The sequence below is a fragment of the Martes martes genome, assembly GCF_963455335.1.
Source record: "Martes martes genome assembly, chromosome: 10".
Lineage (NCBI taxonomy): Eukaryota > Metazoa > Chordata > Mammalia > Carnivora > Mustelidae > Martes > Martes martes.
Window position 1 is genome coordinate 54,088,556 of NC_137898.1, and position 21,608 is coordinate 54,110,163.

General features: G+C 46.5%; 1 protein-coding gene across 1 annotated transcript in view; it reads right to left on the bottom strand.

Moving 5' to 3' along the window:
• Window positions 1-21,608, bottom strand: part of DNHD1 (dynein heavy chain domain 1) — a gene marked incomplete at both ends in the record, with an annotated part of 75,161 nt that overhangs the window by 16,979 nt on the left and 36,574 nt on the right. The window contains 11 exon segments of the mRNA XM_080816304.1: window positions 35-1,646; window positions 9,642-9,930; window positions 10,172-10,364; window positions 10,548-10,725; window positions 10,927-13,813; window positions 13,916-14,013; window positions 14,337-14,462; window positions 15,848-16,055; window positions 16,552-16,646; window positions 17,068-17,260; window positions 17,356-17,483. Coding sequence (XP_080672430.1) covers window positions 35-1,646; window positions 9,642-9,930; window positions 10,172-10,364; window positions 10,548-10,725; window positions 10,927-13,813; window positions 13,916-14,013; window positions 14,337-14,462; window positions 15,848-16,055; window positions 16,552-16,646; window positions 17,068-17,260; window positions 17,356-17,483 — 6,007 coding nt within the window.

Consider the following 21,608-nt stretch of genomic DNA (forward strand, 5'->3'; position numbering starts at 1 on the left):
CAGAGCAGCACCTCACAGGGGTTCTTGGTCTCACCTCTGCAACAGCGTTTCCTTTTTGATGTTCTGCTTGACACTAAGGTTTTCTCTGGGGAGATGTTCTTCAATGCTGTCCAGATCTGCCTCTGTATACTGGTCAGGGAAACTTCCCCAGGTTGCCAGGGCCAACAGACGATGAAGGGTAATGAGATCCACACCCTTGGGCACCAGCAGGGCCACCGGCTGGCCTAACACGCCAGCATGCCAGCTGGCATCCCGTAGGCACTGGAGAACAGCCTCCTCGGAGCCAGATGGCAGATGGAAGAGGCGGGCCTGGTAAATGCCAGCTGCCAGAGAGATCGCCGTTCTGCGCCCTGTACCCAGAGCCCTGGAGAGCAATAGGCCATGCTGCCGGGGCCTGGCCAGCACCCGGACCAGGCGGGCCACGTGCTTGGCCATGGAGTGGCAACGGGCAAGGTGGGCGCTCAGCTTCAACTGAGCAGCTGAAGTGGACAGCTGCTCCTCCAGGCTCTCCCACTGCCGTTCCAGGTACAAGCTGGGGCTCTCAGAATTGGACCCTAGTGTTAGCTCCTGACTGAAGACCAGGTCTGAGGGCTTTTCCTGGGGGCGGAGGAGTAGCACTGGTAGCAGAAGGGGTGAGGCCAGGTCCATCTGCGCTGTTTTCTGCCACCAAATCTTGCTTCTGTTTAACTGGAGTTTGTAGCCAGTAGCCTTTTTGCCCTCCTCCTGGCTCATCTTTGAACTTAGGGTTTCTATGGTCTCCCTCTTTACTGGTACTATGGAAGGTGCTAGACATGAATTACTGGAGGGTGAGCCGGTGGTGACATCCAGGCTGTAAGGGTCCTCCTCCTCCTCTGTCTCACTGCCAGTGTTGCTTAAGTCCTCCCACTGGGCTAGCTCTCCTTCGGATTCCACTTCAGGCACCCTCTCCTCCTCCTCTTCCTCCTCCTCCTCCTCAGAGCCCTTGCCCCCGTTCTGGGGTGCTGGCCCACAGCAGAAGACACTCTGAGCTACTCCTAGGAGCAGTTTGGCACAGTAGGAGCGTTCTCTGGGGCTGTCCAGCCGGTCACAGAAGGTTCTCTGGGCCTCGTGCAACCAGAGGCGCACCATGTTGCGCATGGCCATCATAATCATCAGGCGGGTGCCACGCAGGCCCGACACCCGGCGCAAGTGCTCCTGATGGCTGGGACAGTCCAGAAAGCCCCGGGAGCCCATCCTGGTGGGCAGCAGCTGCAAGCTGCCCAGGAGTTGGCTCACAGAGTGCAGGGAGAAGCGGTAATGTGGGTGGAGGGGGGAGGGCAGAAAGCAGCTTCCCACGGCCTCCCAGGCCTCCAGGGAGGCCTGGACCAGGGCTTTTGCTAGAACCACCTCCCGCTCCACAGAGGGAAAACGCTCAAGCCAGGCCTGGATGCTTGGTGTGTGCCTGCTCAGCAGCATGGCCTGGGTCACACTCCCCAGAGCCAGCACTGTGAAGAGTCGAAAGAGGCGTGGGCACAGTGGGCGCTCACAGAAGCCTGGCACTGTGGCGGTGGCAAGGAAGTTGACTACAGGCTGCAGCGTCTGCAATTCCAAGGTGCTGTGGCCATACACCGTGCCATCTATGGCCTGGCGCAGAGTCTCCAACACTGGCTGGCAGCTCTTCCCGGGGTCTGTGGGACACAAAGACCAACAGTGAGGACAGGCAGGGGTGCGCATGACCGTGTCACTCCATTCTTCCCATTCCTGCTTCACTGGCTTTACTTCTGGCGCACACAGGGCTCTAAAGGAATTTTGTACACCTGATGCATTAGGACTCGGTCATGTCTGAGTAAATTGATGTCTCCCCCCCGTACTCTCCCTAAAAGTGAGTAATTTCTTCTTTCTTCTCCCCACAAATCCTACCTCTGTGACCAATTATTCACTAACAGTAGGAAGGTTTGGAAGCTGAGGTGGATAGAAACCTGATCTGACCACAAGAGGAGATAAGTGTAGCCATCACAATCAGAAGGAGGAATTAGCACATGTGCATTTCTGTAAAGTCAATATTAAGATATGGTTTATATAAAATAAAATGTATGCATTTTAAATACATAGTTCAGTGAGTCTTTTTTTTTTTTAAGATCTTATTTATTTATTTGACAGATTACAAGTAGACAGAGAGACAGGCAGAGGGAGGAAGGGAAGCAGGCTCCCTGCTGAGCAGAGAACCCTATGCGGGGCTCGATCCCAGGATCCTGGGATCATGACCTGAGCCGAAGGCAGAGGCTTTAACCCACTGAGCCACCCAGGTACCCCATAGTTCAGTGAGTTTTGATGAATGTATCCATCCATGTAACTGCTGCCCCAGTAATACTTAGAATGCTTCATCATCTCAGAAAGTTCCCTCATGACCCTTTGCAGTCAATCCCCCTACCACATTGTCCCAGGAACTTCTATCTGATCAGATTTCTATCACTATCAATTAGCTTTGCCTCTTCTTTTTTTTTTTTTTTTTAAGATTTTATTTTATTTATTTTAGAGAGCGAGGTTGGGGTAGAGGGAGAGGGAGAATCCCAAGCCTACTCTGTGCCTAGCCGAGCCCAGAGCCTGATGCAGGGCTCGATCCCATGACCCCCGAGACCATGACCTGGGCTGAAACCAAGAGCTGGATGCTGAGTCACCCAGGCGCCCCACAGCTTTGTCTGTTCTAGAGCTTCAAATACAGGGACTCATATGATATGTAGTTTGCCAGGTCTGGCTTCTCTCACTCAGCATGATTCTGGGCTTCACCCATGTTTTGTGTGCATCAGTGTGTTTCATTTTACTGGAGTGGTAGCATTCCATTATAAAAATACCAGAATTGTAGGTCCGCTGACATACTGATGGGCATTTAGGTTGTTTCCAGATTTTGACGATACAAATTAATACTGCTACATGTGCTATTGGCCACTCACAAATCTTTCCTTTATGAAGTATTTATTTTTTTAATCCATTTTTTAAAAATGGAGTTTGTTTTCTTACTGGGTTATGAGAGCATTTTTATGTATTCTGAGCATAAGTCCTTTTTCAGATATGTGTATTATATTTCTGTCTATGGCTCATTTTTTCATTTTCTTAAGAATGTCTTTTGAAGGACATAGGTTTTTAATTTTCCTAAGATCTAATTTTTGTGTCCTATTTACAAAATCATTGCATCTAACCAAGGTCACACAGATTTTTCTCTTAACATTTTTTTGTAAAGTCTTGTAGTTTTAGCTTTTACATTTAGATCTTTAATTGATTTATAATTAACTTTTGTGTATGTCATGGAGTAGGATTTAAGGTACCCTTTTATCTGCACACAGATATGTAGTTGTTTCAACTCTATCCATTGAAAGGACTACACTTTCCCCTGTTGAATTATCTTGGCACAATTGCTGAAAACCAACTGATCACATATGATCATATATCAGATTCTCTGTTTTATTCCATTAGTTTATCTGTATCCATGTCCTTATACCAATACCCTACTCTCTTGATTACTATAGCTGTATAGTAAGCCATGAAAAAACTAGTATAAGCCCTTCCACTTTATTCTTCTTTTCCAAAGTCATTTTGGCTCTTCTAGGCCTTTTGCATTTCCATTAGTCTCAGAATGAGCTTATCAATCCTGTCACTTTCTTAAGAAAAAAAAAAAGCCTGCTCAGACATAGATCAATCTGGGGAGAATGAGCACCTTAATGATACTGACTCCTCTGACCCATGAACATGGTATATCTCTCCATTAATTTGTCTCATTTATCTCAGCAATATTTAGTAATTTTTAGTGTATATCTCTAAGTTTATTCCTAAATATTTTAAGCTTCCAGATGATATTTTAACTATACTTAAAATTTTTGTTTATTAGGATATAGAAATACTAATGGTATCAATAGATTGTATCCTATGACCCTGCTAAATTATTTTTTTAAGATTTTATTTATTTGAGAGAGAGAGTGAGCGAGCAAGAGAGAGAGCACACAGTGGAGTGGAAGGGCAGAGGGAGAGGGAGAAGCAGACTCCCCACTGAGCAGGGAGCCTGATGTGGGGGCTGGGATCCAGGACACTAGGATCATGACCTGAGCCAAAGGCAGATACTTAACCTAACAGACTGAGCCACCCAGGTGCCCCGACCCACCAAATTAAATTCACTTATTTATTCTTGCAGTTTTGTAGGGTTCACTTTTGTTGTTGTTGTTGTAGATTCCTTATGATTCTCTAGGTAGAAAATTGTGTTGTACATCAGTAGAGACAGTATTACTTTGTCTTTCCAATTTTAAGGCTTTTATTTCTTATTGCACTGGTGTGGGTCTCTGGTGCAATATTGAATAGAAGCAGTGAAAGTGGACATTGTTGCCTTGTGATTGATCTTTGAAAGTATTTGATATTTCACCTGTTAATTACATACTTACCTATAGGTTTTAATAGATGCTCTTAATCAAACTGTGAAAGTTCCCTTCTAGTCCTAGTTTGCTGAGTGTTACCATGAATAGTGTTGAATTTTATCAAGTGCCTTCTCCTTATCTACTGTGATGATCTTACACTTTTCATCATTCTGTTAATGTCATGAATTACACTGACTTTTGAAAGTTGAGTCAACTTTGCATTCTGGGGATATACCGTGTAAGCTACCTCCCACAGATTTTGATAACATTTTGCTTTCATTATTCAGTTCAAAATATTTCCTAATTTATCTTGTGGTTTCTTGGATGCATGAGTTATTTAGAAGTGTTATTTTATTTTATTTATCTTAAAGCGTGAGAGCAGAGGGTGGGGAGGGGCAGAGGGAGAGGTACAGAGAATCATAAGCAGGCTCCACGCCGGGCACAGAGCCTGACGTGGCGCTCGATCTCATGACCATGAGATCATGAGCTGAGCTGAAATCCAGAACCAGACACTTAGCTGACTATCACACATAGGCACCCCTAGAAGTGTGTTAATTTCAAAGAATTTGGGAATTTTCTAGGTATATTGTTATTAATGTTTTATTGTTGTAGTTTGAGAAAATATTCTATAAATTTTTAATCCTTTGAAATTTGTTGAGACTTATTTTGTAGCCCAGCATATCATCTGTCTTAGAGAATGTTACATGTACACTTGAAAAGAAAATGCATTTTGCATTTGGTGGGTATGACGTTCTATAAATGTACGTATAGTTGATAGTGTTATGTAGATCTACATCCTTATTTCCTCTCTCCTGCTCTATAAATTATTGAAAGGAGTGTTAAATCTCCTACTATGATTTTTGTACCTGCTATTTCTCTCATTTCAATCCATTTTTTTTTCTTTAATATATTTTGAAGCTGTTTCAGGTGCATATGCATTTAGGACTTTGATGTCTTTTTGATTAATTAAATCTTTTAATAGGAGATGTCCAGTTCTCTATCTCTGGTAATATCCTTCATCTTGAAGGACTTTTTGGAGTGCTTAGGACTTTACATTTAATGTTACTATTCATATGTTTGGTGGGTTTTTTTTTAAGATTTTATTTATTTGACACAGAGAGAGAGAGATCACAAGTAGGCAAAGAGGCAGGCAGAGAGAGGGGGAAGCAGGCTCTCCGCCGAGCAGAGAGTCCGATGCGGGACTCGATCCCAGGACCCTGAGATCATGACCTGAGCCGAAGGCAGAGGCTTAACCCACTGAGCCACCCAGGCGCCCCATATGTTTGGTTTAAATTCCATCATACTGTCATTGTTCTTCTAATTGTCTCTTTTATTTTTAATTTCTCTATTGCTCATTTTCTGCTTCCTCTTACGTAACTTAAGAATTTTTATATTTAAAATATTACATATTTTAAATTATACTCTTTGCTATTATTATTTAGTGATTTTTCTATGGTAATATTATGCCTCCTTAATGTGTTGATACTTTTAAGTAATATCATGCCACTTAATACTTCATACCTGACCTTTCCCACTTCCTATTTCATATTGAACAAATGTAAGACCCTTAGAGTAGTATAATTTTTACTCATTGCTCCATACCCTATCCTTTTACTAGTGTTCCAATTTATTTTCTACATCTCCATACATTACCAACTCCATCTAAAACTGTTATTACTTAAATTTCACATATGAGTAAAATCATATGCTATTGTCTTTCTCTGATGTATTTCACTTAGCATAAAACATTCTAGCTCCATCTACATCATTGCAAATGAGAGATGAACATATGGGAAGGTGGGGGGGAGAGAAGGAAGCAAACCGTAAGAGACTCTTTAAGACAGAGAACAAACTGAGAGTTGATGGAGAGAGGAGGGTGGGGGATGGGCTAGATGGGTGATGGGTATTGAGGGCACTTGTGTTGAGCACTAGGTGTTGTATGTAAGTGATGAATAATGAATTCTACTCCCGAAGCCAATATTGCACTGTATGTTAACTAATTACAATTTAAAAATTTGAAAAAAAATACAAATGTTATTACTTTTCTTTTTAAATTCTTAACTGTATTTTAAGGAAATTAAAAGATGAAAAAGATAGTTATTTATATGCACCCACATATTTACCATTTCTTGCACTCTTCATTCTTTTCTGTAGACCTGAGTTTCCATATGACACTATTTCCCTTCTGCCTGAAGAACATCTATTAGGCTTTTTTTTTTTTTTTTTTTTGAGAGAGCACAGGGCAGGGAGCTGGGGTAGGGGGTGGGCAGGCAGAGGGAGAGGGATAGAGAAAGAATCTTAAGCAGGATCCCCACCCAACACGGAGGCTGTCGCAGGCTTTGATCTTACACGACCCTGAAATTATGACCTGAGCTGAAATCAAGGGTTGGCTGCTTAACCGACTGAGCCACCCAGGTGTCCCTTTTAACATTTCTTACAGAGCAGTTATAGCAACAGTAAATCTTCCCATCTTTCATGCATCTTCAGTACTTTCATTTCATCTGCTTTCATGAAGGGTATCTTTACTGTATAGAGAATTCGAAGATGACAGGTTCCCCTGCCCCCACCTTTTAGTCCTTGAAATGTGTTGTTCCACCATCCTCTGGATTCTGTTGTTTCTGATGGGAAGTTAACCATCACTCTTAATACTATTTATCTATACATAACATGTTTTTATCTTTTTTCTGACCACTTTCAAGGTTTTTCTTTCTTTGATTTTCTGCTATTTGACTATGATGTGCCTAGGTGTGGTTTTCTTATTATTTTACTTGGGTGGTAACTGAGCTTTCTATATTTGAAAAGTTAATATTTTCCAAGAAATTTGGGGGAATTTTGGTCATTATTTCCTCATAGGTTTTTTTTCTGCCCTATTCTCTCTCCTTCTGGACCTCCAGTTATGTGTGTGTGTGTGTGTGTGTGTGTGTGTGTGTGTGTGAAGGGCTATTTTTTTTTAAGATTTTATTTGTTTATTTATTTGACAGAGAGAGACAGCCAGAGCAGGAGCAGAAGCAGGGGGAGTGGGAGAGGGAGAAGCAGGCTTCCCGCCAAGCAGGGAGCCCAATGTAGGGCTCGATCCCATGACCCTGGGATCATGACCTAAGCTGAAGGCAGATGCTTAATGACTGGTCACCCAGATGCCCCTGCCTGAAGCTCTATTCATATTCAATATATTTCTGTTCCTCAGAACAGTCAGAATTCACTGACTCTTTCTTTTGCTATCTCCAATCTGCTATTAAACCATGCAGTGAATTTTTCATTTCAGTTACTGTATTTTCTACTTCTAAAGTTTCTGGTTAGTTATTTTTAGTAGTTTCCATTTCTTTGCAGAGATTACTTATGTGTTCATCCATTCAGGTCACATTTTCCTTTACCTACCTGAGGATTCTTATAATAGCTGTAATAGTAGATTTAACTTCTAGGCCATTTTAAGTTCAGTGTTTATTGACTGTTTTTTTCTAGATGATGGGTCACAGTTTTTTGTTTTATTGTACATTTATTAATTTTTTATATTATACTAGATGTTTCGGTGGCTGTCACCCTGGGATATCTTTTACACTGCCAACTATAATATACTTCACAACATTGTTTGCAATGTTTTCAACCTTCCCATTGAAATCTCTTCTCAGTTGCTATTCACAGATCTGAATTTACTCTTTCTATTTTCCACTGACAACTTGATTATTTGTGCAAATTCACTGAAAGGCCCAAATAATATAGTTGTAGAAAATTACAGGTCTTAGTGTTACACAGACTTAAATTTTAATCTTGGTTCTGACACTTAACTGGCTTGAGTGTCTTAGGCAAATTATAAAATCTTTCAGTTTCATCATCTTTAAAATGCCCATAACACATCTCTTTCTTTTTTTTTTTTTAAGAATGTATCTGTTCATTTGAGAGAGAGACAGAGACAGAGAGAGCAAAAGAAGGGGGAGAGGCAGATGGAGAGGGAGAAGCAGACTCCTCACTGATCAGGGAGCTCCATGGGGCCTGGATCCCAGGACCTAGAGATCAGGACCTGCCCCGAAGGCCAACACTTAACCATTTGAGCCACCCAGGTTCCCCTCAAAATCTCCATCTTAATAGGCCTTTATAGACACTAAAGATGACATAGATAAAACATGCAACACATAGTCCTCAATAAATTATACACCACCTGATTCAAGTTTTCTACGTCCCATACTCACGTCTAACTGGACAATCCAGCTAATGCTTTAGACCACTGACTTCCCTGACTCCAATTCTGCCCATTCCCATGGCCATATTCAAACCTGTCATCATCTAGGGGCACACCACTTTAGAAACTTTAAACTTCACTATTGCTAACTTTTATCACAATTTCCCCTTTCTAATCTTTGCTTGTACCAACTCTTACTGAGCACTTACTTCCTATTGAGTCTATCAAAATGAGTAAGACAAATCTGAATCTCTCTTCTCATGAAGCTCAGAATAAGCATAGACAAGTAAACATATAATCATAAAACCATGGTTGTCACAGATTTTTTTACGGAACACGAGATGAGTGTCTAACCTAGCCTGGAGGCTCGGGTTTCCTAGAGAACACACTGACTGAGATTATCTGTAAAGAACAAGGACTTAGCCAGATAAATACAGGGAAGGCAGAGAGGACAGCAATCCCGGAGGCTAGCGGAAGCTTGATTTATTGAATGCCTGTACACAGCTGACTCTAGTTGGAGTACAGCGTGTAAGAGCCTAGAGAAGAAAGCCTCATTGCAAGGAGCCTTGCAAAAGCATTCACCAACGTTTCAGGTAATGACTATCTGAACCAGGGAAGATGGAATGGAAATAAATGGAAAGATTTGAGAGATATATAGAATGCCAAATTGAGAGACACTGTGAATGGATTTTGGTAAGAAAGGGGAAGATGTCAACGAGATTCCTGGCTTGAGTGACTGGATGGATGGTTGTACTAGTTAATAGAGGACAGAAACAGGTTTTAGGGGTAAGATGATGAGTTGAATCTGAAGTGCCAATGGGACAACAAGGTAGAGGTACACAGTAAGTAGTTGGATAAACAGGTCTAGTGCTTAGAAGAATATCCTGGCCTGGGGATAAGGATTTAGCAGCCAAACACAGAGATGGTGGATAAGGTCGTGGGAGGGTTATGATTGTTCAGGAAGCATACGTACAATGAGACGATACTAAGAATGGATTGCTGAGATTTGGTCTGTAGGTGTCTAACTGGGAGTCAGTAAATATTATTAGGGATTTTACAGCCTCAAGAGAGCACAAGGACTCCTTCCTTCCCTCTACCCAGCTCCTTACCAGAAGCTGCCAGGTGCAGATCCTCCAGCAGGAAGAGGAGGGAGCCTTTAGAATCCAGGTGGTGCCCAGGCCACGGGGCAGCCTGTGCTTGGCCCTGGACCCCTCGACCCAGCAACAGGCGTAGGTGGATGGGAGTGAAGGCAGGGTGGATGGGGCTGCACACATAGGGATGATGCGGCTCCACGAGCACCTCCACAAAGGTGGACTTCCCGGTCGCCGCCTCTCCAGCCAGCAGCACTGGGTGTCCCTCTGACAGAAGCAGGTCCACCATATACAAGAGCCGTTCAGTCTGTGGCACAGGAGCAGGGCTTACTGGGGCAGCGCCAGCTGGGGCAGCGCCAGTTTAGGATAGTAATTTAGCTGAAAGCAAAGTCTAGGGGTCTCGTCTTAGAGCTGCACTTGCAGAACACTTCACATATTCTTGTGATTGTGAAAACATATCGAAGAACAGGAGCTGGGCCTAGAACATGGACTCCCCCAGGATATCTCCTTGAATCCCAACCCCAACTGCTGCCCCACTGTCTTCACACCTGTGGAGAAGGGTTGAAGGTGCCGAGAGTTCCCCTGATGCGGCTACCCAGGTAATGGCCAGTGAAGGGGACCAGTGTCCCATTATCAGGACACACATGTAGATCAAACACCAAGGCTGAAGGCGGTGGCTCAGGATAGTTGGAGAGGCAGCTAATAGAACCCCTCAAGAAGGTATCAAACAGGGGCCAGAGCCTGTTCAGATGGATGTATGGGCAAAAGTGTCAGATAGTTACAACAGTTCCATTTGTGACACACTCACACATTCCACTCCCCCCTCCGCCCCCGACAGTGATGTCACCTGAGTTTTTAACTTCCATGCGCCAGTCCATCTCAGCCCTCTGCATCACCCACTCCCAACCCCGCCCCTGAAGATACCTGGAGGGCAGGTGGGCTCCAAAGCCCCAGATCAATGCAAAAAGAAAGCTGCTGACAGCCAGCAAATGTTCCTTGCGCTGATTAGGTACATCATCACTGTCAACCTGGGACGGGTTCAGAGAGCTGCTTTTTGAGGACTTGAAGCTTTGGGCCACAGGATCGCTAAAGCTGAGGTCTTCTGCAAAGGTCACCATGGCCAGAATAGGAGCCCGGGCAGGAAAAAGCCGGGGGGAGAGTAGAGACTATCTCTGTCACTGTCCACCTTTGGTCCCCTGACCCAAGCCCACCAAAGAACCCATGTGCCAGGCACCAGCTATATGCCAGCTGTCCTCAAGGCCCCTTATCTCCGAGCCATCCCTTCCCTTTCCCTTCCCTTCACCTGAAATGTGTGCTTTCTCCCCCTCATCTATCCTCAGGTGGGGGTCAAGCAGACAACGCAAGATACGGGCCAGACTGGTGATTTCAGCCACACCTGGGCAAACAGCCCGCTGCCCATGAACATGCAGCAGAGAGCTGGCGCCCTGGCAGGTGAGGAATTGGAACGTTGCTGGCACCAGCACTTCAGCCAGGTGGTTGAGCTCAGCGACCGTGTGGAGCTGCAGGTGGTACTCATGTGGCAGGGCTGCCATCAGGACGCTAAGCATCCCCTGCCACGTCTGCTCCCCACCACACCAGACCAGGGCACATTGGCTCACCACTGTGGGGGATATGCCTGTTGCATCTCCCACCTCCATCAGGAGAAAAGTACCTGGGGGTCGTGCTATCTGCTGACCACTGGGGAGGCTGAGCTGGGGGGCATCTTTCAGGAGGCAAGTGATGGGGTCCAGCCAAGAGGCATTGGCTACCCCATCGCATATTATCCAGTGCTGGATCCCCACTGATTCCTGTGGTGGCCCCCTCAGGCCCACAGTCTTACATGGACTGGCTGCACGCAGCAGCCTAGGGAAGACGCCGTGGTGCCAGCAGGGGCCCTCTAGCCATCCCAGGAACTCCTGGGGGCTGAGGACATTGGGATATAGGTGCGTGATCTCCACCGGCTGGCAGCCCTGGGTCGAGGCATCCTCCCTGGCCGCCAGCTGATTCTGGATCTTAAATAAGCTGTGCCAACAAGTGGTCTTGCCACTGCCTGCGGGGCCCAGGAGTATAATACCCAAAGCCCGGCCCAGAGCCTGGCTCAGCTGCTCCAGGGATCCCAAAATATCAGGACTGGGATGAATGCCTATCTGCGGCAATTCCTCCACCAGCAGTGGCTTCCTCGGCGTGTGTGCCTCAGGCTCTGCCAGCACCTGCCTGGCATTAGGAAAAAGCCCACAGAGCAGCTCTTGGAGGTTGTGCAGGTGGAGACCACTGAGGGTGCTGAATAGTGGCGAGCGTAGCACAGCACGCAGTAGGGCAGCCTCTTCGGTCACAGCCAGGCTGTGGGGCTGCTGGGACTTGGGCTCCTCCTTGGTCACATTTAAATCCTGTATCATGTCTTCCAGTATGTGCTGGAGCAGGGGCAAACGGCAGGGCAGGGGCGCCGACGCCAGCTCAAGCTCTAGGGAGAAGAATTTAGATAGGCGGGAAGCCATTCGGGAGGCGTCCCGCATCCCTGCACCTAGCAGGGTCAGCTCTGCCACTCGCTGAAGGTCAGGCAGTGTCAAGGCCACAGGCCGCAGAAGCAAGTGCAGGTTGGCAGGCATAGCAGGGCTCAGGGAACGCAGCGTCAGGAGGGAGCCGTAGCCAAGGCGTATGTATACGTGGTGTTTCTCAAAGAAGCCACTGCCGAGGAGCTGGGGTTGTGTGGGGTCAACAGTGCTGGGGCTTCGGGAGGCCGCCTGGTACAGTGGGGCATAGAGGTGGTGCAGTTCAGCCAGGCGCTGGCCCAGGGCAGAGAGCAAGCCAAGGGGCAGGCGCTGAGCCGCTTCCAACAGCAGCCAGGCTCCACCCTGCAAGGCACCATTCAGGTAGTTGCTTAGGCTCTGGGCCTCCATCTGAGGCAGGCAAGGCATTGTCACCAGCTGGCGCCCCAGGGCCCGTGCTAGGCTCTTCACTGTGGTTGCCTTGCCTACTCCATCAGGGCCCAGTAGAGTCCCACAGGCCACCTCCTCCAAGGCCAGCAACAGTACCAGGGCTGGCCGCTCAGGCAGCAGGCTGGGCAGAGACCCCAGTCTGGGACCCAGGTACTCATAATTGTACAGGAAGGACCGGCCGAGCACGTCTATCCAGCATGCAGCTGGTGATGGAGAAGTCACAGCAGATGTGATAGTCTTGAGACTCTCCAGGGGACTCTGGGGGATGACATGAGGTGAACCCAGGTGATATTTGAGTTGGCGAGCCCAGTGGAAATCTGTCAGATCACTGACCTGGTGCTCCTGCAGCAGCTGTGCTATATCCCGGTGAGTCACTGCCATGGCCAGCAGGGCACTGAGAAGGCTGGCCTGGCGGACAGAGCCCAGGGGCTGCTCACCCTGGGAGGCCCTCTGGGACCGTATAAAATTCACCAGTGCCTCGAGCTTGCACACATGCACGGGGACCATGGCAACGGTCTTCCCTTCTAGCAGAGCCTCCTCCATCTCCGCCCGCCATACCACCTCCTCTGCCACCAGCACACACTGCCATGGGAAGGCCTGGACTACCTGCAGCCAGTGGTGGGCAAACAGCTGTGGGGCCAGCTGGCCTTCCTGGGGCAGCTGCTTGGAGGCCTCATCTAGCGATGGGCCCAGAGTGAGGCGGGAAGCCACACAACCCTGCAACTTGTGCACCAGGGCCAGACGGAGGCACTTCTCCAGAGAGGCCAGCCACTTGGGGAGATCTGAATGCAGAGGAATGGACCTCGGCAGCTTCATCTCCTCGCCGCCTGCCCCTAGCACTGCCAGCGCCTCCACCCAAGTCGATGCATTTGGGCTTGCCTCCCGGTCATCCACCTTTTCGTCAAGTGGGCTGGACGTGAAGCTCACAGCATGCACATGAGGAAAGCAGCGCCGTACCCATAGCTGGGCCTCACAGGACTCCAGGGGGGCAGCCAGCAGGGCCACCAGCTCGCTATCACTGAGGAAGAAGAGGCGGGGGAAATGAGCACACACCCGATAGAGCACACTCTTCAGGGCTATAATGATGCCCTCCAGCTCCACGGAGCCTGCCTGCAGCAGCTGTTGCAGCTGCTGGCCTTGGAAATGAGGGCTCCGCTTGACACTGGGCACGATAAGTGAAAGAACCCAGGGGTCATCTACAGAGATCTGCATCAGGGTCCGATACTGATCGTCTGTGGCCTTGAACCGGGAGTTCTGCGGTGAGAGGGGATAAAAGTGAGGGAAGCTCTCCCTCCCGACCTGAGCCCCACAACAACACAGTAGCCCTTGTCCACCTGCCTCACCCTTCTTCCCTACCAGGTCAGGATTAGGAAACTCGATCTTCATCTCATGCAGAACTTTATTCAGAAAAATCCACTGCTGCTGGAAAGTCACCCACACCTCCAGCAGGGCACCTGTGTGAGCAATGAGAGGAACACTGGAGGGAGACTGGGGTTTTAGCTTCTGCTTAGGGGGTCCAGCTGGTCCTGACCTCTCAGGGTGCCCCACCCCAAAATACTCAGCAGGACCCAGGGATCTTGTTTGGAAGACAGCAAACTTCCACCGTGAATAAGATTTCTCCTGGTCACCTCAGCCCAAGAAATGGCTCTGAAGGGGATCCTCACTTTGTCCTTCTGATCTTGCCCTCACCCAACCCCCACCTCTTAACCCCATCCCTCCCTCCAGGCCAGTCCACCTCAGGTCCCACCCATTCATCCAGCTAGAGGCCTGCACTCACTCAGGCTATGCATGATGGTCACCCACTCCAAAGCTGCTTTGTTTAAGTCTCCTGACTTTTGGATGGCCAGGATCTTGAACAACACCTGAAGACTTTCCTGGATAGAATCCTGCAGGCTGCCGTAATCTAAGGAAGAGTGGGTTCCAGCTGAGCTGAGCTGGCAGTTGATGGGGCAAGGGCAGAGATGACTATTACCCAAATTACACTGATACTCAACAGTTCTCAGGCTATTCTCTAGAAGACCCAAACATGTTTTCTTCCACTAGTTGAGAATTATGTTCACCTAGAGTCAGAGTGTGTTTGCAAGCCTGTTCATGTGAGTTATAATCCTAATTACAGAGTTTGATCTAATATTATGTTAACCACTTAAATATGGGTGGGGAAAGAGTTCCTGGTTCCATGGAAACTATGGAAAGCCTTCAGTAAAGGTGAGTTGATAAAAGCATATTAAATTAGGTATAGGCCAATTTTTAAAAATTAGAAATTTAATAAAAATCTAGAAAAATTCTGTACTCCAGCAACTTCATAAGTGTCTTCGCACTGCTCAACTTTACAGAAGTTGGGAGTAGAAATGGTGGACAGTGCATTAATGTGGGAAAGGCAGTGAGGAACTTCTATCAGTTGACTGCAAATCAAAGTAAAGCTCTTGTCCTTCGGCCAAAAGGTTAAAAAATAAATGTATATTTATATGTTTTAAGCTAAAGTAAAAATCTTAAGCCATATATATATCATTTTTCATGATCTTCCTATTTAACTGACTGAATTTGCCAGTTGGGTTTCAAGTGGGTTGGATAAGATAATTTCTCTTCTACTGGCAATTCCCTAACTATGCCATCTCGGTGCCTGTATGTATGTCGTTCCCTCTGCCTAGGATGCCCTTTTCTTCCTGCAAGTTTGGCAAACTCCTAATCCTTCAGGAGTCAGCATGAGGCCTTTGCCTATGGGAATAGAAGATTCCTCTGACTCTCTTCAGTCCTTTAAAACTGGTCCTCTTTCTGAGATTCAGCTGCCCTCAGTTAGATTCTCCACCATGCAGTCATCTCTATTCTATTATCCTCTCTCACTGGACTGGGAGCTCCTGAGGGACAGCACTTCTGTCTGTGAACTTCCATGTCTCCTATGTTTGGCTCAGAGAAAGCAGATAAGTTTGATGTAAAAATGACGAAAGAGTAAATGAGTGGGGCAAAAGATCAGACAGCAGGATGCCATATAGAGGAAAGAGCACTGGGAAGTGGAGAGATATCATCACTGTGAGGGATTTCTTAGTACACCCAGAAAGGGAAGGACCTTTGCTAAAGAAGCAGCATGGGCAGGAGGAGGGAGCTCCCAAGATTAAGACTTAATAGGAGTGACATGAAAGACACTGTCTCAGGACAGACTGGTGTATCCTGCTGTCCAGTAAGGATGGGGCCCTGGCTGGAGAACCTAGATCCCACAGGGCTTGGTGGACCTGGTGGACGAAAATGGCCCCTGGCAGTGGGCTATCACCCGGCAGCAAGGCCTGGTCTCACCTGAAAGGATGAAGGTGCCACTGTCCTTGCCCACCACCTCCCACTGGGGGCTGCGGATCATTTGCTTCTTGGAGCGCTCCACGGCTGGGGGCTCATAGGGCACATGCAGAATGAAGTTGATGAGTCGCAGCTGGCGTGACTCCCAGACCCGCTGTAGCCGCCGTAGGGTATCTTGGGCATGGATTCGTTCGTTTTCACACTGCCAGATCTGAAACAGCTGGGTCTCAGGAACCAGCACTGGGTGATGCCTTAGGGGATAGCCTTGAAGCTGGGATTCAAGGGCCAGGGCTCAGGGGAGTGGAAGTGTCAGAGATGGACAGTAGGACCATTCGGCTTCAGATAGGCCATCTGCAGCATAGTTTGACCTAAAGCTGCTGCCTTGAAACCCACTCTTTTCCAAGATTTCAGCGGAGGACAGTACCTTAATCAGTTCATGCTGGAAAAGGGCAGGTGTTGGAGGACATCTGCTATTCTGTGTGCCCACAACTTTGGGAGTGGGGCATCTCTCAGTCAGAGTCTGAAACCACCCATCAGATCCCACACCCTCCAGGCAGGCTAGCAAACTCAGCTTCCCACCTTCCCAACCACAAACCAAAATCTACGGCCCCCTGTTGCAAGGGGTTGCTGGAACTTAACTGGATCTATTACAGCTTAGCAAATAGCTCCTGGGTTTGGACCAACTCCCTCTCTCTGGAGGGCCCCACCTGATTGATTCGATCTGCAAAATCCAGCAGCGGACAAGTGAGCAGCTGGCCCAGTGTTAGGAGTTCCATGTTGCAGAGACTGTCTAGCCCTAAGGCTGGAGGTAGAGGAGACAAGTCAGAGCAATACCCAGTATATGGCAGAGTCTGGCCCATATCCCAGAGTCTCAGATCTGCAACCCTGAGCCCAGCCCAGACCAGCTCCCCAACAGCAGATCTGAAAGTACAACATAGAGCCGAGAACTTGGAATATAGGGTCCAGAGCACAACACAGAGGACAGAGCTAAGATCCGAGCCTGAGTCTAGCCCAAGGCAGCAGAGAGGACCCACATGATGGTGCAGGAGGCTAGAAATATTGGTCTCTGTGGGAGCAAGGCAGGGAGCAACCCAGGGAGGAAAGGTGTTGCCCACAGGAACAGCAGGGAACAAAGTTGTTACTTGTTCTAATCCCCAAGTCCTTTCCTCCCCCACCACCACCCCACCCCACCTCCCCCAGCCCCGACTCTACCCAAAACACACCTCGTAGAAGGGCTTGGAAGTTCTGGAGCTGGAGGCTGCCCAGCTTGGTCAGTAATGGCAGGTAGCTACGAAACTCCTCCACCATGTGTATGCAGCACTGCAGGACTGGGCTGTGCAGCCCCAGGCTTGTACTCATGCGGGCTGCCTCCATCAGCCAGCCTTCTGTCTTCTCCTGGGCCATAGTCATGCTGAACTAGAGGGAGGAAGGTTCACTGTCATCTGGAGACCCCTCCCCACCTTCCCCCTGCAGCCTCTCCACTCAGACAGGAGCTCTGAGAGCATTGGCACCTTGGCAAAAGCCATGCACTTCCATTCGCTGATGTTCTCGGAGATGACTCGGTACAGGTGCCAGATGCGCTGTTGCTGCACAATCGGACGGGTTCCACAGACTGGCAAGGGCACAGGACTCTCGTCCCCTGTGGGATAGGGCAGGCTGAGGCCTGGGCTGGGGCCAGGGGGCCATGGTGGGGAATGGTGAGTCAGGAGCCTGTAATGGCAGACACAAGCATCTAAAAGTGCCAGGGCTGGGGTGGCCAAAGTTGTTCAGTACAATGCAGGTGGGGTCCATCCAAGGGACAGTGCTTCCTGTTGCTGGGATGCACCAGGCATGCTCCTTCCTGCTGAGGGCTTCTGATGGGCAGTTCATTCTTCTGGAACACTCTCCCCTCAAAGGACCATATACCTCAGTCCCTCACCAATTCAAGTCCTTCTGCATGTGGCCTGGGTAGCCCAAGCTGTTATGAACTGCTACCTACCCTCTCTGCCATTCCTGACACCTCTTACTTGCTCTCTTCTTTTTTCTGTGCAACTTCTCAGTTTCTAAAATACTCCATGATTTGGTTATATTTTATGTTTATTATTTGTTGTCTTTTTCTCCCAGCTACAGTGATGGGCCTGTGAGGGCAGGAGGTTTGTTCTTTGTCCACGGATATACTGCAAGCCCTGTGCACTGTATAGGCACACAACAAGCAGCTGTTAGACAGAGGGACAAATCCAGTGAGATGCATATGGTAAAGATCTAGCCCACAGAGAGGACTGTGAAGGGTAAATGATGATGCTTCCTATTTTGTGTACTTCTGGTCATCCTTCCCTCCCTTCATATCTCATAATATCATGGTTTCGGCTCAGGTCATGATCTCATGGGTACTGAGACAGAACCCCACATCAGCTCCATGCTCAGTGGGGAGTCTGCTTGGGGTTTCTCTCCCCAGCCCGTCCCCGCTATGCATGTGTATGCACATGCTGTCTCTCAAATAAATCTTTAAAAATAATAATAATTATCATTATAGTACTGGGATTGCAATTAAAAGACATCAGACCAGGTTTAAGAATATTGCAGTAAAATTGTCATTCTCATTCATTTGAATTCCAGTTTACTTTCTTGAGTGAGAGAAAAAGTGATAAAATAAAGCTCAGATGCTGGGAATCATGCATCTTTCATGTGTCAGCATCATCCGTCATGGAGATCAGAATATTGAAAGGCTTAGAATCACTATCAGGCTATCAAAGCTCTCATCTGACCAAAAAAAAAGGTAGTAAATTTAAACTCTTCCAATCATTCTTTGTCTGAACTCAAAAGATCTGGCTACAGACTCATATAATCTTTGGTAGCAATATCAACATCAAATGTTGGACAAATGAGGAACTTCCTCTGTAAGAAAGAACAGGCATTATATTTCCAGACACGTGAGAAGAGAAGGACAAACTTGAGTATTAACAGCAAATATCCTCTAACAGACATGTGCCGTGGTATCTACTCAGTGAATTCCACTGCATTTTAAAACTTTATCTGGGGGCGCCTGGGTGGCTCAGTGGGTTAAAGCCTCTGCCTTCGGCTCAGGTCATGATCCCAGGGTCCTGGGATCGAGCCCCGCATTGGGCTCTCTGCTCCGCGGGGAGCCTGCTTCCTCTTCTCTCTCTGCCTGCCTCTCTGCCTACTTGTGATCTCTCTCTCTGTCAAATAAATAAATAAAATCTTAAAAAAAAAAATCTGGAAGTGATTTCGCTTTTTTTATTTTTTAAGAGAGCACACACCCAAGCGGAGATGGGGAGGAAGAGGGAGAGAATCTTAAGTAGACTCTACTCTGAGGGCAGAGGCCGATGAGGGGGTCAATCTCAACAACCCTGAGATCACAACCCAAGCCAAAATCAAGAGTGGAACACTTAACAGACTGAGCTACCCAGACGCCCTGTGATTTCATCTTTTAAAGTTGCAGGCAAAAGCAGTAACAAGAGTATCAATATACCATTTCTTAAGATTCACCTTTTGTTAACATTTGACCCGTTTTCTTTATCATTTGTGTTTACATGCTCTGTGTGTGTATGGACATATGTATACAAAAATACATAATTCTTTTCTGAACTATTTAAGGGTAAGTTACATATTTCATGGCCCTATTATCCCCAAACTCAAATGTGTATTTCCTAAGAACAGGGATATTCTCTTATATAACTGTAGTACAGTGATCAACTTCATATTTTACATTGACAGAATTCTTTAGTCTACAGTCTGTGTTCCCATTTTGTCAGTTGACCTAAAATGTTCTATATAGCCCTTTTCCCCCGTCAAGTACAGCATCCAGCCCAGGATCAAGTACCTCATTTACTTATCATGTCTCTTTAACTTCTCTTAATCTTAACATTCCTCACAGGCTTAATCTTTCCTAACAGACATCTTTGAAGTACATTGATCCCCTTCTCCCCTTTTTGTTAACAAAACGTTCATGTTGTCTTTGTATGGTTTTCATGACTGAAGTTAGTTATTTTCAGCTGGACTACTGAATATCTATTGTGTCCTCTGGGTACCAAGTCTGGAGGTACATGATGTCTATCTGTCCCTCACTGGTGATGTTAATCTTTGAACACCTGGTCAAAATGTTGCCCAGTTTTTCCACTAAATAATTGCTAAGGTTTTTTCCCCCCCTCCCTTGCAACTGATAAGTAGTCTCTGGAGAAGAATCTCTAAGACAATGCAAACATTCTACTCCTCATCAAATTTGCCCCCAGATTTGACATCCCCTGATGATTCTTACCTGACCCAATATTTATCAGAATGTTTGCAAAATGATTTTTTTCCCTCCAGATTTTCTCTAGTTGACTCCTGGCATTCTGCTATAAGTGCAAGTCCTCATTTCTCCCTCACTGACTTATTTATCTATTTATTATTACTGTGGATAATCAATTCCTATTTTTCCAATAGTTCACTTTGTACTTTGGTGCTCACATTGTCTCAGATTTGATCAGTGGCATCCCTTCTGTGTCACTGTGACATGTTCCTCCCTCACTTATTAAAGGAATTTATTACTCTCTTACTTTCTGGATTTAAAAAAATATTCTAGGCTCATCTTGTACCTACCCTGAGATAGCCCTAGAAACATCCACTCTCTGAGGAGCCCTTGTTGGGAATGATCTTAGCAACCAGTATCTACACATACACTTACATACCTATACACGTGCACATAAGCACGCATACACACACAATATATGTGCATATTTTAAAATGCAGTGGAAATTACAGAGAAGGGAAATTGATAAGACAAGCTCATGATATTTCTCCAGAATTCAGAGTAAAGGAATGACTGATGATGAAGATAAAAGAAGTGGAGAAGAGATCCAGAAAATCCAATATGTAAGTATGAATTCTGAAAGGAGACCAAGCAAATATATTAAGAGCCATAACCAAATATCCGACAAACAGATTACCTATCCGGAAAAAAAGTTAAATTGGTATCAAATTTGCCCACAATGCCAACTATCAGAAGGCAATGATGCAATAGCCTAAGTTTGGAGAAAAAATTTTGTGACTTCAAAATTCAGTATTTAGCCAAGCTGTGATGTATGGACATTATGAAATCATTCTAGGCATAAAGAGCTTAGAAATTGGGGCACCTGGGCGGCTCAGTGGGTTAAGGCCTCTGCCTTCTGCTCAGGTCAGGATTCCAGGGTCCTGGAATCAAGTCCCACATCGGACTCTCTGTTCAGTAGGGAGCCTGCTTCCTCCTCTCTCTGCCTACTTGAGATCTCTGTCTGTCAAATAAATAAATAAAATCTTTAAAAAAAAGAAACGAAAAGAGCTTAGAAATTTTAACCCCTTTAACTCCCTTCTTAGAAAAAATAAATACTCAAAAAAATATTACAGCCATTTAAGGAAAGAATGAAAAGATGTGGCATTTCTAAAAATGGTAGTAGTGTGACAACATGGATGGACATAGAGGGTATAATGCTAAGTGAAATAACTCAGAGAAAGACAAATACCATACAATCTCACTTATATATGAAACAAACAAAAAAACCCACAATGAATAAACAAACAAAAAGCAGAAACAGATCCCTAAATACAGAGAACAAACAGAGTTGCCAGAGGGAAGGGGGTGGGAGGTTGGGCACAATGGGTGAAGGAGAGGGGGAGATACAGCTCTCATTATGGAATGAAGAAGTCATGGGGATGAAAGAGACTGCATAGGGATATAGTTAGTGGTACTGTAACAGAATTGTATGAGGACAGATGGTAGCTACACTTGTGGTCCACACACCATAATGTA